Source organism: Acomys minous, assembly GCF_964271855.1.
Source record: "Acomys minous genome assembly, chromosome: 13".
Classification (NCBI taxonomy): domain Eukaryota; kingdom Metazoa; phylum Chordata; class Mammalia; order Rodentia; family Muridae; genus Acomys; species Acomys minous.
In genome coordinates, this window is record NC_140495.1 from 22,067,378 (window position 1) to 22,084,657 (window position 17,280).

The following is a 17,280-nucleotide window of genomic DNA, read 5'->3' on the forward strand; positions in this document are numbered from 1 at the left end:
CTTGTATTTACTCATCTGTGGTTTCATTTTTGCAGGATCTCACCACAATGTTCTCAGTTTTTCTTAGATTCACCTTAATGGAGGATTTATGCCAAGAAAATGAATTTTTTGTACTTACTTGTGTAAAAAGTCTGGTTCAGACCCATGCTCAGACTCAGGCTCCTGTATGTGTTCTCCCATGGGACGGCTGTTCTCTCTCAGCACAGTGGAGGTGAGCTGTGGGGTCGGCAGGGGTCCAGGAGTCGGAATCATCGTGTCAGTCCTATTTAGCCATGTGCTATCCAGACTTTCATCTGCAAAATTTCAGTTAGTTTCAGAATATCAGAGGATGCTGCAAACTCTGGGGGCAGTTGTAACAGACTCACAAAGCATGACTCTACAGATAGACCACCTGGTTTATTTATTTCATCTTTCTATTTTGCTTTTGAAACAGTCGCAGATAGCCTAAGCTGGTCTCAGATTCACCGTGATGCAAAGTCCTTGAACTCCCCCACCCTCTTCCATCTACCTTGCCAGTACTGGGAATACAGGCGTGTGCTAATATGCTAGCTACGTTTACATTCAGCTTTTGCAGTGTTTTCTTTTTGCAACAGGTCAAATGAAGCTTAGGCTGGCCTTCATCTTTCTACCTTGGCCTCATACATGCTGAATTACATGGCTACCATGCTCTTCCTGGCTGGAGCAAGGAGTTTAAATCACAGTTCCACAACTCCCTTGTTTGATTTTGGATTATGTTAATGACTTCTAATACAGTTCAATTTTCTCATATTACTACTCAGCCTTCTAAATGGCAGGGATGAAATGAGGTGACAACTTCATCATAGCCATTAACTGTCACACTGCCTCCTGTCTCCTTTATCTTTGAGGATTTATTACCCTAGAAAGGGAAGAGCAAGGTTAAGCAGAGCCCTCAGCAATCTTTCTTTGCTTACTGACTTACTGCCTGAGCCTACAAGGTGTCTCAGGTGGCAGCACCTAAGACTGTCTGGCTTTTACAGAGAAATTAGCAAATGCTGTTAATACAAGTCGACACCGATCACCAGAGAAACTGCTTTTTTTTTTTTCCGGCCAGGCTGTATGTGTGGAGATGGAGAAGCTCACAGTTTTCATGTCTTTAAGTCCCGCGGGAGCTTGACTGTCCTATGCAGCTTTTAATTACACCTCATTTCCCCATCGTTTCTGTTATGTAAAACTTAGCCCTGCACTCCAAGTGACCTGCCCCGTTCCCCTCCTCCTGATGCTGCTGTGTAAAGACGAGAACTGGCATTCACCATTGCATACCAAAGCCATCCTGATAAAACAATGCGTTTTGTATTAGTTTTGCCTATAAAAACTATTTTAATGAGAAGATTTTTACAAAAATGATTCAGAAATATTTTAATCAAAGTATAAATAATATGAATCTCCTTGGTTTTCCTCTCTCTATTAAGTCTCAGATGTGTCTGCTAGGTTCATTCTCATCTCTCTTCTCACTTCTGAATATTTTAATAAATATATGATTAATCACCTACTCACTATATTTTTTAACTTGGCATTTATTTTAAGCTTTTATTTTCTAGCACACTGAACATACTATAGTCAAAAGACTGGTATCATTTAGTTTCTTAAGCTGGTGAAAATCATGTTAGCTCTTAAACTCTTGTCAACTCCAACTGGGATTAAATCTTTTATCAATTCCCTCTGGAGCCTCCTGTTTGGCTCAGAGACCTGAGCAAGCTGAAGTCAAACTGCCTGTTCCTTTCCTTGTCTCCTTATTTGCACTAGGTTCTTTGGATTAATTCTTAGCTGGAGCACTTAGCACAGTTCTGTGAAGGTGCCCAGTGGAGGCTGAATTACCTCAAGAGCTCTGCTCTTTGAATACATCTTCTAACCCTTTAAAGATTCTTCAGTGAAAACAGTTCTTACAACAGATCATCTTCATTTTCATCTTAGATGAAACTGCCATTGAAAGGTTCCAGCTGCACAACCTATCTTGATAATTTGGAACCCTTCAAGCCCACACAGCCAAGCTTCTTTTACAATTTAACAGTTAACAAAGCGGTTACTTACCTAGTCCACATATATGTTCTATAGTCTTACAGATGACATGTTTTGACGGCTTATTAGTGAATGGTAATTTAAGATCTCTAAGGCTTACTTTCTTCTTTATAAAATCTTGGTAATAGTGTGGAACTAAGCTGATTAATACAACATTTACAAATGATAAAATGCATGAAAAACAGGACTTGGAGTGATGGCTCTGCAGTTGGAAGCCCTGAGTTTAATTCTCAGCACCTACATGGCAGCTCATAACCCTGACTCCAGTTTCTACAGATCTGACTGACACCCTCACACAAGACATATATGCAAGCAAAATACCAATGAACACAAAATAAAAACAAGACATTAAAACCCAAAACAAAAACCTCCAAAACACAAAACCAAAATATATTAAAAAAACACACGATAAGAATTTAGAGCCGGGCGTGGTGACGTACACCTTTAATCCCAGCACTCGGGAGGCAGAGGTGGGCGGATCTCTGTGAGTTTGAGACCAGCCTGGTTTACAGAGCTAATCCAGAACAGCCAAGGCTACACAGAGAAACCCTGTCTCTGGGGGGAAAAAAGTACATGTTACCTACAAAGATTACAGTTAAGATTATGAATGAGGAAAAACATGTAGTCATGGAAAACCTCAATAGAGGTTGTCACAAAAGATATTTTCAAAGAAAAAAAACCATGGAATTATTCTTTGGAGTAAAGCCCTGGATCTTCAAGCATTAGGACAGGATTTAGTACACACACACATAGTCCTTATGCTTGAAGATATATACACACACATATAATATATATATATATATATATACACACACACACACACACACATACTATATATGTATTCATTCTACTAAAAGTATCAAAGCTGAAGTATGAACAAACATTTCAAAGCATGTTGAAGCTTTGCCAAACTTTAACATTAACAATGTTACTTTGTCTTCTGACTGGTCCTAAAGAAGCATTACCGTGGGATCTTGGGAACAATCTCAAACGAGCAGCCGACGTTTACTAGATGGTTTATAGGTCAAGTACTGTGCTCAGTAAGATGTGTGCTGTGGTTTTGTTTGCTTTGGTTTTTGAGACAGGTTTTCTGTGTAGCCTTGGCTGTCCTGGACTCCCTTTGCAGACCAGGCTGGCCTACAACTCAGAGAGATCTGCCTGCCTCTGCCTCCCCGAGTGCTGGGAGTACAGGTGTGTCATCACACCCAGCTGTACTCTGTGTTTTACTGGGAGTATATCATTTAATATTCATAGTAACTGAGGCCAGGTACTTTAGATACTTGGACCATCTTTTACTTGATTAGTTATTAAAACTCAAAAAGAATTAAGTTAACATGCTCATATGTCATATGGCTGACAATGAGAAAGTCAAGTTTGAAATATGAAAACTGACTTTAAAGTTTGTTCTTCATCAATAAGGAAAGGCACACTAGGTTTATATTACAGGTAGGTGTGCCAGAGTCCAGCAAACCTCTGCTGAGTTCCTTTTCTTTTCTTTCTTTCTTCTCTTTTTCTTGTTTTTTTGGGACAGGGTTTCTGTGTGTAGCCTTGACTGTCCTGGACTCCCTTTGTAGAGCAGGCTGGCCTTGAACTCACAGTGATCTGCCTGCCTCTGCCTCCCGAGTGCTGGGATTAAAGGTGTGAGCCACTCAGGCAGCAGAGGTGCAGTGATGATAACAATACAAGTATGGCGCCTGATCATGGAGAAGACAGAGGCTATCTGAGAAATAGCATGTTTACCCTGAGTCAGCCCTTGGAAAGCACCAGAGAAATAGTTTAATAGTGCAATGTTAGTCTTTTTTTTTAAAATAAGGGAATACATATTGATCAGATTTTCATGATAACTCAAGACCCTATTCCCTACAGTCTAAGAAGATATATTACTTTCCAGGTCTGTGTAACTGCTTCCCTTTGCTCTCTGTGTCTTCTCTATTCTGCTTCATTACGTTTTTTTGTTGTTGTTGTTGTTTTGTTTTTTTCCTGCCTCATTCTGTGCATCCAACCTTTGTTTTTGGACATCTCAGTCGGTACCAAATGGCTACTGATATCCTGTGCCTACAACATCCTGTTTCCATCAGTCACTTCTTACTTTACCTCTGTAACCCATGCTAACTGGAGGACTTACCTTCCACTCGTTTCCTGTGCAGGGGGGGTCTTCCTTTCTTACTCCTCACTGAGGAAGTTTTACTGCTGCTACTTCCACTGTTCACCGACATTCTATCGTCTTCACCCCCAGTGACTAATGAGTTTCTATAGGAGATGAGTGGAAGCCATACGTCCTCCCGTCTCTCCATCATCTGCTCAGTGAGGAATTTCTCTAGATACGAATGACTGCAAACACAGAGAGCAGCAGTGACTTTCATGTCTGCACTTTGTATGTCACAGTTTTGCTTTAGACTCCAGCAGTCCTTTGAAGGGCGGTATAAATGCTAGTAAAGGTGCATGTGTGAGTTTCTTTAAAATATTTTAATGAGGTGAGGGCTTCAGGAACGCTAGAGTGAGGAATTGGCATATCCTTTTCCTAGTATAACAATCTTGAAACTGGGAAAAATGTTAAGACAATAATTTAACACCTGCAAATTATCCTAAGGGGATATGGCAAACAGAAAAATACTTACCCAAGAAGGTCTACTGAATCTTGGTAAAAATATGATTCAGTAAGTCTTTGAGCCGCACTCTGTTTTCTTTGCTTTTACCTACTAGTATGGCTTTGTATTGTGGAAACTATTCTGGGAAGGTGGGCTACTTAAGTGGATCAGGCAAAGATAAAAATTGAAGAGAACACAAGCTAAAATGAGGATGGAATTGAAAATTTCAACATCCTAATTAAAAACGCAAGGAAAGCAGAAGACAGACTGTAAGGACCCAAAGATAAAGCAGAGACTGAATAAGTAAAGAATGTGAGATATTAAAAAGAATAGCAAAGGAACACGTTAGAAATGTGGAACACCATCAAAAGACCCATATCTTTACATTATAGACAGAGATGAAGGAGTTGAATTCTAGGACAATGGCACAGACCAGATCTTTAACAAGATCATGGGAGAAAATTTCCCCAATAAAGACAATTTACACCAAGAAGTACTAAAAATCTGACGAAACAAGACTAAAATTAACTCTCTAAGGCATATTATAGTTAAAATATACAGAACAAAGAAAAAATTCTCAGTGTTACAAGAGAAAAACGAAACATAAGACACATTTAATAGAAACCTCATCAGAAGAATAGCTGTTCTCAATGGAAACTCTAAAAACCACAAGAGGCTGGAGAAATAGTCCAAGTTCTAAAAGACCACAACTGCCAACCTAGCCTACTGTACCCAACAGAACTATCAGCCATAGTCGAAGGAGGAAGGAGAACACGCCATGGCTACTATCCAACTAAGAAACACGGAACTGTACACTGGGAGCAATGTTTTGATCTGAAGAGAGGAATAATGTAAGGCCCAGTCAGCAGAACTCTAGCCAGCATCAGTGAAGTCATGGATCTTAGAAGATCATCTACTGCCTGCAGTGCTTATGCTCACAGGCAAGTGCAGCTATCATCCCTCATCAAAGAAGCGCACCGCTACAGCACAGCGTCTGCATCTGTGGCTCAGAGAACATATCAGACAAGGAAGCAAAAGGATTGTAAGAACCAGAACAGCAGAACGTTGGTTGTGAGTCTGCCTCTTAGAAATGGCTGCATACATAAGACCTGAACAATGACAAAGCTTTGGACATGGTAACGCAGAAGGGGGAAAATTCCATGAGGTCACACTCCTGGACAAAGACGACAGGCAACAAAGGACTGCCAAGGGAGGGAGAATTAGCTTTTCTCAGGAATGAGCCCAATCTCTAGAAAAATACCAGTAGCATTTTTCATAAATTTAGAAATAAATTCCAGCGTGAGGGAGTGGCTTACAAGATCCTATCCCTAGCTGAGGAGCGCTGGCAGTGACAGCTGCTGGAGGACAAGGAGTCAAATCTCTTTAGAGAAGAAGAGGAGGAAAGGACATGAACGGAGAGGGAAATGTGCTGAGGGGAGTTGGAAGAGGTGGTGTGGGGGATGTATATAATAAAAATCCACAGTATATACGTACAGTAAAAACACCCCCTACATCTTACCAAAACCAATCAAACAGAAATTAGTTTTCAAACCTTCCCATTCCCATCGATACTTAACATCTGCTGTTCTCTACCGTGTCTCTACCATACGTTCTAACTTAGTGCAGGGCCAGCTCACTTGTCAGCCTGTACCTGTGTGCTGTGTTCTCCTAACAGGATAAGAGCCTAATGATATCCCATCAACTTATTATGGGTATACCAATAGTTTTTTAATAAAAGGAAGAGAACATATTTTCCTAGAACTATTACATATATATACATATATAAACATACTCAAATTTATTATAACTAGTTCATCTTCCTATTGACTTTGAAATTTTGTGATTTATTATTGTAGCATTCTCTTTAGAAGTTTTGTACTTTGTTCTAACTAAAACATCTTTATATATCAAAGTATTTTGGTAAAGGTAGACGTCTTTAGACTGTTTTAAATTAAAAATACAAGAAAAGCCAATTATTTTTGATAGGACAGTAGAGCTAAGGTTTCACTATATAGCCCAGGACAGTCTAGGGACTTTCCTTTCTTCTGCTCTTGAACTGTGAGTAGTGCTGCACCAGAGTTGAACAAGTTTAATCTTGGCGTGAGATGACAGAAAATAAAATTGGAATTAATGTAAAAGCACAGATGGGTCATACAAAGCAACAGTCAGTATTCACATGTCAGAACTACAGAATAAGAAATCATTTTCAGCTACTTCATCCATTTTATAGTTTCTAGGTCAAACAGTGTTTTATTACTAGAGCTTAAATTATCAGTAGTAATGATTTAAAATATTCAAGTTGCAGTGGTGCCATTAACAAATCACTTCTGTTGGTATGTTCAACTTACACAGTCTTCTTGTCCTGTCGAAGAAGTTTAGAAGAAAATTCACTTAGTACTTCCAGAAAAGCCAGATTAGGAGGTGGATATTCTTGTCCTTTCTGATTCTGGTATTTAAAAGCAAACTCTATTCCATCCCTGAATTTAAAGAAAATAACATTTTAATTTTTTCAGGTAGTGTAGATGTCTCAAAGGACAAAAAACTATAAAAAGTTGGAAACAGTGAAATCATTACTGAAGTTATCAAAATATAGTAATTTCATACAGCAAAATTGCTAGCCTATATTTAATTTTATTATCTACAGTACCTGTCTCTAAACTGTAAGAGAAAAAAAAAATGCCAAAGAAACAATGCTATATCCCCAATGTATTTTTTTAGGGGTAATACAAAACCTTGCAAAGAAACTGGATTGGCAGTACCGTGGAGTTACTCAACAGTACCAACCAGCTCTGTGAAGTAAGACTCCCTGTTAGTCACAGGTATCTGTAGTGCTGTGAGCAACAGTATTCCCTGAAGGCTCAGATGTTTGAACACTTGATCTTGACTCTCACCAGGGGCTTTAAAAAAAACTGCATCTTTTAAAATCCACATGGCCTATTACACAGTCTTACCCACAGACAAAGACTAGGTTACTGAACTCTCCCTCCCCCCAGACAGGGTTTCTCTGTGTGACAGCCATGACTGTCCTGGATTAGACGCATGTGTCACCACATTCAGCCCAAAGCTTTCCTCTTTATAGTATATGAGATGCAGAGAACCCCTGCAGTTAGTTTAAGAAAGCTTTTTCAAAGTAAAATGTTGCTACCTAATTTCATTAATAGCCCAAGATCTTGTGGTTTGAAAAGTAGAAAGTGTTGATCTCACTTGTGAAGTGTGGCAACTGCTTCTCGGGTCTTGATCTGGTCCAATCCAAATGTAAGGGCAAAACGGCGTGCCAGTTCTTTAATTCCACTGACGTGGGCAGATGTCCTATCCAGATTAGGCCCTTGTTCTTGAACAAGTTCATTAAACAACTGGTTCAAATAAATTAAAATAGAAAACAAAACCTTATAACTAAGAAACGTTTGAAATTTTATTTACTTTTAGAATAGGTGATATAATTTTAAGATATACAAAGTACAAAGGGCATAAGGTACCATAGAGCTCAGTAGCACCACAGTCCAATAGGTGCTGTTTAGTTGAATAATAACATTTAAACAATGTATTTTAATGTTTTTCTATTTGTTTTATTTTTTGAGACAGGGTTTCTCTGTGTAGCCTTAGCTGTCCTGGACTTGCTTTGTAGGCCAGGCTGGCCTTGAACTCACAGTGATCTGCCTGCCTCTGCCTCCCGAGTGTTGGGATTAAAGGCGTGTGCCACCGTGCCTGGCTGGCTTTGTTTTTTTGAGACAGAGTTTCTCTTATGTAGTCTTGGCTGTCCTGGACTCACTTTGTAGACCAGATGGCCTCGAACTTATAGAGATTCTCCTTCCTCAGTCTTCCAAGTGCTGGGATTACAGGTGTGTGCTACCATGCCCGCTTAAACAATGTATTTTAAAATGGAGAAAGGATGTATGTTTACAACCTACAAACATGATTTAAAGGGCTTGAAGCATTTTTCTACTTATATTGTAGGTCAGAGTATCATATATGTATTCATGTATAACTGGATAAGAGGATATGATAATTTCAACTTAACAAAATACACTCAAAGGGTCAAGTTAGTTATTTTCCATATGTGCCATTCATTCTATTAAAGTAAAAACAAAACTTCAGAGCAGTAATGTTGAAGCACTTATCATACAGTTTACCAAATCTAGATCCTAAATTGTGCTTATATAAATCTACCTTTTGGGTTAGGGATAGTTAGTGTCAGACTTGTCTAAAGCCTTTCTGACATTCTGATAAGGAGGAAGAATGTAAGGCTTTACCAGTCAAGAGCTTTGCTTCCTGATCTCTCCTGCATCAACCATTTACTTTCTATTATATATATTATTATTTTATAATGCATATACATATATACACATCTTAAAAAAAAAACAACCCTAACTTCTTTATACTGTTTCCTCCACAAGCCACCAATTCATTTCTTTGCATTGTTCCTTGACGGTATAGTTCCTGAAACGTATATCCTCAGTTTCTTACTTCACTCATCCACCTACCTGAGAGAGAGCCTGTATCCAGCTGTGGTACCCATCACTGTAGTCTTTTTCAGGAACACACTGCCTGAACTATCTACCATGCCATAACTAATAGGAATGGTTCTTCTACAGATTTTCAAATAAATGTAGCTATTATAAATTCTTAAAATTTAAAACCTTAAAAAAAAGAAAAGATTTATTTATTTACTATTTGTACAGTATTCTGCCTGCATGTGAGCCTGCATGCCAGAAGAGGGCACCAGATCTCATTATAGATGGTTGTGAGCCACCACGTGGTTGCTGGGGATTGACCTCAGGACTTCTGGAAGAACAGTGCTCGTAACCTCTGAGCCATCTCTCCAGCCCCCGAAATCTTTTTATACAGTGATACATAATAATCTTAAATTCTAAAAATCTAAACATTTGCTATACCAATTTATTCATATTATCTGTAAGAGGTAACATACTACTTATTTTATCTTAAAACTTGTCTTAAATTGCAAGAAATTTTCAGTGGGTATAGTGGTATGTGCACCCATTTTCAATTACTTGGGAGGATGAGGCAAGAGGATCATTTAGACCAGTTTAGACAACACAGCAAGATACTGTTTTAAATTATATAAAAACAAAATTAACTACTTCAGAGTTATCAACTTCCTTTCCTTCTACTGATGGATATTTAGACTATTCTAGAAATTTGTACCTTGAGAATCTTACTCAAGATGTATATTTTATTTATCACTGATAAACTTGCCCTAAGTTTTTCTTTTGAGACAGGGACTCCCTGTGTAGTTCTGGTTGGCCTGGAACTTGTTATGGAGGCCAAGCTGGACTAAGACTTACAGAATTGTGCCTGTCTCTGCATCCAAAGTGCTGGAATTAAAGATACATGCCATTACGCCCAGCAAGTTAAATACTCTTTATAATTACTTTTACTTAAAATATAGTAGCCTTGGTTAGCTTGGAATTGCTATATACGCCGGGCTGACCTTGAACTCATAGAGAAAATATCAGTCTACCTTTGCCTCCCTAGTGCTGGGATTAAAGGTGTGCACCACCATGCCCAGCAAATTATTATTTCTTATATTTTCCAATATGACATTTCCTTTGGCCCAAGAATCAGTCACCTTAGGACTTTATCTATTTTAAGATGTGAATCACACTATGTATTTAAAAAATTAAACGCGGTAAGACATGTAATACATACTAAGCATAGAGAAGTTTTATCTATTTCCCCCGACAAGTTTCTTACCTGTTGCAAACTGAGAATGAGGGTCTTAGCACACTGAATTTTATCAATCTGCCTGGTTTTACTCAGTGTTTCCTTTATGATATCACCATAGTCATTGTAATACTGTGAGATAAAAGAAATCATACCTTAGAATTAGGAAATTTCATGACAGGAATGTATCGGTAAAAGAGAAGGTAACAGTCTTATTTATTCACATTGAAAATGAGAGCTAAAAGTTTTGTTTATATAAAGATTTGATAATTAAGATTATGAAGTAACTAATAAAAAAAAAAGGTAAAAATTCCAGGAGAAGAGGTGATACATATAATATTTCCTCATTCTTCTTTTTTATGATTTATGTTTGTTGTTTTTTGTCTTGAGATCCTGCACTTGCTCAGTATACTAACTAGGCTGGCCCTGAGCTCATCCCAGGGATCCTCTTGACTGCCTCTCATGTTCCAGCTCCTTATCCTTCATAATAGGGTGGAAGATGATACATTCTCTGAAAGATTATAAGCCATTACTGGGCTCACATCTGTAAGACCATCACTGAAGAGGCTGAGGCAGGGGGATTACACCGGCATTTACCATCAGTATATGTGATGAGTTCCACCATGGCCAGTTTGCAGTACAGAGTGAGACTGTGTCAAAACCTGAAGAGCTAAAGGTGTCTCGGTGTGCAATGGCACCTGCCACCAAGCCTTGGGTCCACAAAGTGGAAGGAGAGGGCAGTGCCTTCAAACTGTCCTCTGACTTCTACAAGGTGCTGAGCCACATATGAACTAACACTCATACATACATGGGCAAACAGAGTAAATAAAAATATTATAAAAAAGAGAATAAGGTAAAAATAAAATGTTACAAATTGAGGGGGCACGTGCGCGCGCACACACACACACACACACACACACACACACACACGGAAGAAATGCAAGAATGACAGTTTACTTTAGAGCAACACACCTTAGTTTCTGGGGTTGGTATTTGTATCCTAGCACATTAAGGTACCTGAGAATATAGATCTTTTGTTTTACTTTAATTATGCACCAAGGCCATATAACTACATATTAAGAGGCAAAAATTGCTACTATAATACTCAAAAAAGGTCGACCCAATAATGAGTTGAGGAGTAAAAATGCTATGGATGATAAAAATTTTGAATAAGGCTCATTTTTCAGAAACAATACCATGGGTCAGGGATAATTAGGAAAACAAGGCATCTCTTTCCCTGATAATGGAAACTGCTACATAAGCAGGGGGAAAGCACTGGTAAAGTATTCTGGGGATCTCAGCCTAAAGAATTCACAAGAGTTACCAGGTTATTTCAGACAACTGGTTTCATAGAGCAGATAAATCTTAAGAAATCTATAGAGATTATGAAAATTGTGCCTTTAAGAACGGAGAAAATTAAAAGGTACTGAAGGACAGGGTCATATAGTTAATTTTTCAGCAGAAACAGGATTTGACAGAAAATTATATAATCCTTCACCTTATATGTACACAGGGCTGAGCATGGTAGCACATAATTTTTTTTTTTTTTGGTTTTTTTTTGAGACAGGGTCTCTCTGTGTAGCCTTGGCTGTCCTAGACTCGCTTTGTAGTCCAGGCTGGCCTCAAACTCACAGTGATCCACCTGCCTCTGCCTCCCGACTGCTGGGATTAAAGGCGTGCGCCACCACGCCCAGCCTGGTAGCACATACTTTTAATGTCAGCAACCAGAAGGCAGAGGCAGAATCTCTGAGTTCCAGTCTAGATAGGGAGGGAGGGCTACACAGTATGATCTTACCTAAATAAAATCCCAAAACAAACACACAAACAAAAGCACATGGGTCCTACACTACACAATCTCTCTTTTTAAAATTAGCATACAAAACACAAAGTTTCATTATGCAAATTACGGCATTTTGATCTACCTTCCCTCTTTCTTAATTCTCCCATGAGGCCCCTTTTTAGTTTCATGGTTTACTCCCGCACACAGTACATTTATACAAAAATTAGAAGGATCAGCATAATAGAGAACAGGTATTGTAGTTTATCTGAACCAGGGACACCTCACTTGATTTAATTGCTAAATCAGTCCAGTGTCCTGAAATTCTCATTTTTCATCACACCGGAATAAATTCCACTGCGTATATGTACCACATGTTTATTACCCATTCGTCAATTGGTAGCCATCGAGGCTGGTTCCATTTCCTTGCAATTGTGAATAGAGCAGCAAGAAACATGTATGAACCAGTATCTCTGTGGAGTAGAGAGAATGTTTGGCTATATGTCCAGGGATGGCACAGCTGGGTCAATGGCAGCTCTATTTTTAACTTTTTGAAAAAGCTCTTCACTTATTTTCACAATGGAGACACCAGTGCACACTTGATCAGCAGTAAGATGTGGGTTCCATTTTTTCGACATCCTCTCAGGAATGTGGTGTCATTCGTTTTCTTGATGATCATAATCTGATTCAGGGTGAACTGGAATCCTGTAGTTGTTTTGACTGATTTACTTGATGGCTAAGGATGCTGAATACTTTACTTTTGATTTATGCTTCTTCTTTTTAGAACTATTCACACTTCTATTTGTTGATTCACAGTTTTCATTTTGATATTTATTGTTTTGCGGGTATCAGTATTAGTTCCTTGTCTGATAGATAATTGGCCTTTAAAAAAATAAACTGTAGACTGTCTGCTATGCACAAGCTTGTTAATGTCAAGCCTTACCCACTTGCTAATTTGAGTAACTTCCTCTCCCACTTGATTCCTATTTAGAAAGTTCTTGTTAGTGCCTATATCATGAAATGTTTTCATAATATCAGTTTCAATGTTTCGGTTTTAAATTAAGGCCTTTGTTTCACTATGAGTTGTTTTTTTGTGCAGGGCGAGAGACATACATCTAAATTCAATATTTTCCCAGTAAGGCACACCTAAACTCAAAACTGTTTTGAAGTTTTAAGTCTTTTTTTTTTTTTTTTAAATGGTTTTTCGAGACAGAGTTTTCTCTGTGTACCCCTGACTGTCCTGGACTCGCTTTGTAGACCAGGCTGGCCTTGAACTCACAGTGATCCGCCTGCCTCTGCCTCCCAAGTGCTGGGATTAAAGGCGTGCGCCACCACCGCCTGGCTGAAGTCATAAGTCTTGTATGTGCTAGGCATGTATGGTACCACTCAGGCACATAAAAACCAGCCATATCTTGGATGTATAAAAAGATGCATATTTGGATTGGGATTACAGTTGTTTGCTAAATATCCAAACTGGGATTAAGTGATATAAAAACACAGACACAAGTATACAAGTGGATGAAAAGGCACACACAATATTCTGAACACAGACAAAGGAAAATAGTCCCACTGACTGGAAAACAAGGCATGGACACTGGGAAGTGCTAAGCACTGATTTTATAGGAGCAGGAAATGGAGCTTACAGAAAAGAGAAGGCAGCTAAGTGTTAAGAACTCATACAATATGGAATAAGAAATAGTACAGACTGATAAAAACATTTACCAAAGAGATAAACTTCATTACAAAATTACCCATCATTAACTGGCAAAAGCCTCAGTTATCCACTCATTTTACTTATTTCTCAGCAGTATAGAAAGGAGAAAATGATACCTTCATGTAGTGTTTAAAGATGTCTGCAGCTGCATGCATGTCAACAATATCATAAATGATAAGTTTGCTGAAGGCAGCAAGTAGGTTCCTTCTTTTATGTAAGGCTTCAATTTTATTAGCTTCATCTTCTTCATCGCCCTCTAGCCACAGAAAATGAAGTGGTTATAAATGTAGACTGCTTATGCAGAGAATCTGTACAATTGAAAACTTGCTGTATTAACTTTGATTTACTTATCTATTTAACTAGCTGTGCTAGGGACCAAATTCTGGACTTTGCACATGTGAAGTGAATGCTCTTCTAATGAGCTGCAACCCCAGCCAATTTAGTTTCAAATGGGATGAAAACATTAAGCTTATTATTTCAGAATAAATAGTAGGAGCTAAGATCCTGATCTTTTAGTAGTGCTAAGATAAACTATAAAGACATTGCTTTTCTTACATTTTTTATCATAATATACTGTTATTTATCCTAAAATGCTGCCTTTTCTAATTAAAACTTTCCTGCACTTCCTTTATGCTAATATATTCCCCCAGAGAAGAAATTTCTTAGTTTTTTTTCCTTTTGAAATAAAAATACATGGACTAGTTTGTTTTTCGTGCTTGTCCTATATTTGATTACTTAACTGGTCAGAAATTACATATATAAACACGTATAAGGTTTCTTTATTTATATGTCTGGGGTTTTGTCTATGTGAGTGTATGCCACACATGCACAGGTGCTCCCTCTCTAGAGTTATAGGTATGCAGTAGTGAGCTGCCTGACATGGGTACCAGGAACTGAATTTGGGTCCTCTAGAAGAAAAGCAAGTGCTCTCAAACACTGAGTTCTCTCTCCAGTCAGAAATAAAGTGTATTTTCATTTTTTTAAAAAATATTTTTATTTAACTTTAATTTATGTGCTTTTGGTGTGAGGGTGTCAGATCTTGGAGTTACAGACAGTTGTGAGCTGCCATATGGGTGCTGGGAATTGAACCCGGGACCTTTGGAAGAGCAGACAGTGCTCTTAACCACTGAGCCACTGATTTTCATTTTTATTTATTTAATTTAAAAATAATTTATTTGATGAGCATGATGGTGCATGCCTTTAATCCCAGCACTCAGGAGGCAGAGGCAGGCAGATCAATGTGAGTTGGAGGCCAGCCTGGGCTACAAAGTGAGTCTAGGACATCCAGGGCTACACAGAGAAACCCTATCTTGAAAAGCCAAAAGCCAAAACAAAAAACCCAACCCCCCCAAACACAACACTCCCCCAAACAAAACTATTCTTTTTTATGAGTGTTCTGCCTGCATGTATATATGCATCATGTGCTTGACTGGTGTCCAAGGAGGTGAGGCGAGGGCATTGAGTTTCCTGAAACTGGAACTGCTGACTGTTGTGGGCTGCCATGTAGGTGTTACGAACTGAACACAGGTTGTCTGAGAGAGCAGCAGGTGCTTTTAACCACTGAGCAACCTCAAGCTTCCAAGGCAATGCTGTCTTTTCCACATGGGCTTATCTGTTTGTAATTCTAGAAAAAGCTGCCTTCAATGGTCTAGGATGGTAGCATCTGTAGCTCTGTAAGGACGCTTTCACATTCTGGCCCGTTGTTATCTGGGATTAATTTTTCTCCTTCACACAGAACATACAATGTAGCCCAGGCAGAGCTGACCTGGCAATTAGCAGGGGTTGTAGGCATGTAAAACTACCATACCCAACTTAGTTTTTCAATATTTTTACCCAGCTTTTTAAATAAAAAACAGAAAAGTCCCTGTAAGTTTTAGAACTGGATTTATGCCCCCCAACCACTATCTTTTGAAGTTGACAAGGTGAAAAAAGCTGTTAAATACCCATGCTTTGGTTTTCCTCATCTTGATCAATGAAAACATGATCCATCACAAAACTGAGGAGTTCAGACTGAAGTCCAGTATCTGGATTAAACACCAAAGGCTGAAGGCCCTCTCTCCCACCTGTCATTAACTGGTGGCTAAAAATCATTAAAAGATCACAGAGCAGCATGAAAGCCTGTAATGCAAAGGGATTCATTAGCAGACTAGGACACGAACACAGCAATGTCTATTAGTACATGAATATAGGAACATCTATTAGTTTATGAAAATAGGATTGTCTACAAACCAGAGGAATAGGGAACATACTAAATTATAGTATTTTAATACCAACAGCACAATAAAAAACTTAAGAATGTAAGTTCCAACTTTTTACATTTATTAATGCAATGAAATTATTTTTCTCATTAAACAGTGGTTATACTAAAAACATTATTTTCTAATTCTATTTTTCTTTAAAAGTTGAATGTATTTACCAAAGAACAGAAGACAGAAAATTAAAAAGTAAAAGTTCAACTCTGACACTATAGGATTAATTAACAAACAGTGACATTAGGAACCAATTATACATTACCTAATCAAGCATACCTTTTATCATAAATTATAATTCAATAAATTATAATGTAGTACTCAAAATATAAGCTATTTAGATTTTAAAAACTAATATAAAATATTTCAGAAATAGGATTTAAATTAGATCCAAACCTAAAAGTGACTATCTGAAAGCCTCACAATTAATTTCTGTGAAGACAAAATGGTATATAGCAAAATTTTTACTCTTTAATTGATGAGGTAAAAATGGGCCAAGAGCTTTATAATAATTGATTTTGTGAGATTATTCTAAGTGAAGAAATCTCTAAATAACTTACTAAAACCAAGTTTCTAAAAGCTGACTTAAAAAAAATTACAACTTGGCATTTATTTTGGGACAGTTGCATACCTTGCTGACTAATTCCAGCAAGAATAATGGCAACTTATGCTCTGACTGTACAGCTGTGACATACATTAATATCCTCAGGAAAAGCTATTTATAGAGGAGGAAACTTTCAAGAAAATCCAGGGGAATACTTTTTAAATCCAGGCTACTTTGGATATAAAACATACCAGAGTAGAAACATCAGATTTTAGGTTAACTGGCCATAGGTAGGTATTGGGTTCTGAAAAGTTAGAGTGTAAAGCCTACGAAGATCGGCTATGACCTGGTAAGAAGAGACTTGTGGCAGTTTATTTTAAGAAAAGACTGCAAAGGGTGAATATCATTTAATCTGACTTATTTTATAGCCTGATAAAAAAATTTAAAAAATAGAAAATATTAATTTTGCTTTACATAAAGTATCCCTTAATAGGGAAGTATAAATAATTTATATATTTTTATAATGAAAAACCTTAAGTTTCGTGTGTCCCATTTTGATCATCTTTATGCAGTGTCTTTCCGTAAGAAGAATCTTCTAGACAGAAAGATCTCCACTTGAATGCTGACTTCTACATTAATACCCAAATACACAGATTAAGGAGTTCACTACTCTGAAAGAGCTGGTCATC

The 17,280-nt window shown here is 37.9% G+C and overlaps 1 protein-coding gene across 5 annotated transcripts in view; it reads right to left on the reverse strand.

The window, feature by feature from the left end:
- The window catches only part of STAG1 (STAG1 cohesin complex component), a 311,613-nt gene that overhangs the window by 6,829 nt on the left and 287,504 nt on the right, over nucleotides 1–17,280 (reverse strand). For all 5 annotated transcript variants that reach the window (XM_084752355.1, XM_084752352.1, XM_084752353.1 and 2 more), the window contains 7 exons: nucleotides 15,742–15,916; nucleotides 13,915–14,054; nucleotides 10,338–10,439; nucleotides 7,830–7,978; nucleotides 6,974–7,102; nucleotides 4,163–4,368; nucleotides 119–293 (listed from right to left, as the gene is read on the reverse strand). In XM_084752355.1, coding sequence (XP_084608481.1) covers nucleotides 119–293; nucleotides 4,163–4,368; nucleotides 6,974–7,102; nucleotides 7,830–7,978; nucleotides 10,338–10,439; nucleotides 13,915–14,054; nucleotides 15,742–15,916 — 1,076 coding nt within the window. The remainder of the gene's footprint in view (nucleotides 1–118; nucleotides 294–4,162; nucleotides 4,369–6,973; nucleotides 7,103–7,829; nucleotides 7,979–10,337; nucleotides 10,440–13,914; nucleotides 14,055–15,741; nucleotides 15,917–17,280) is intronic.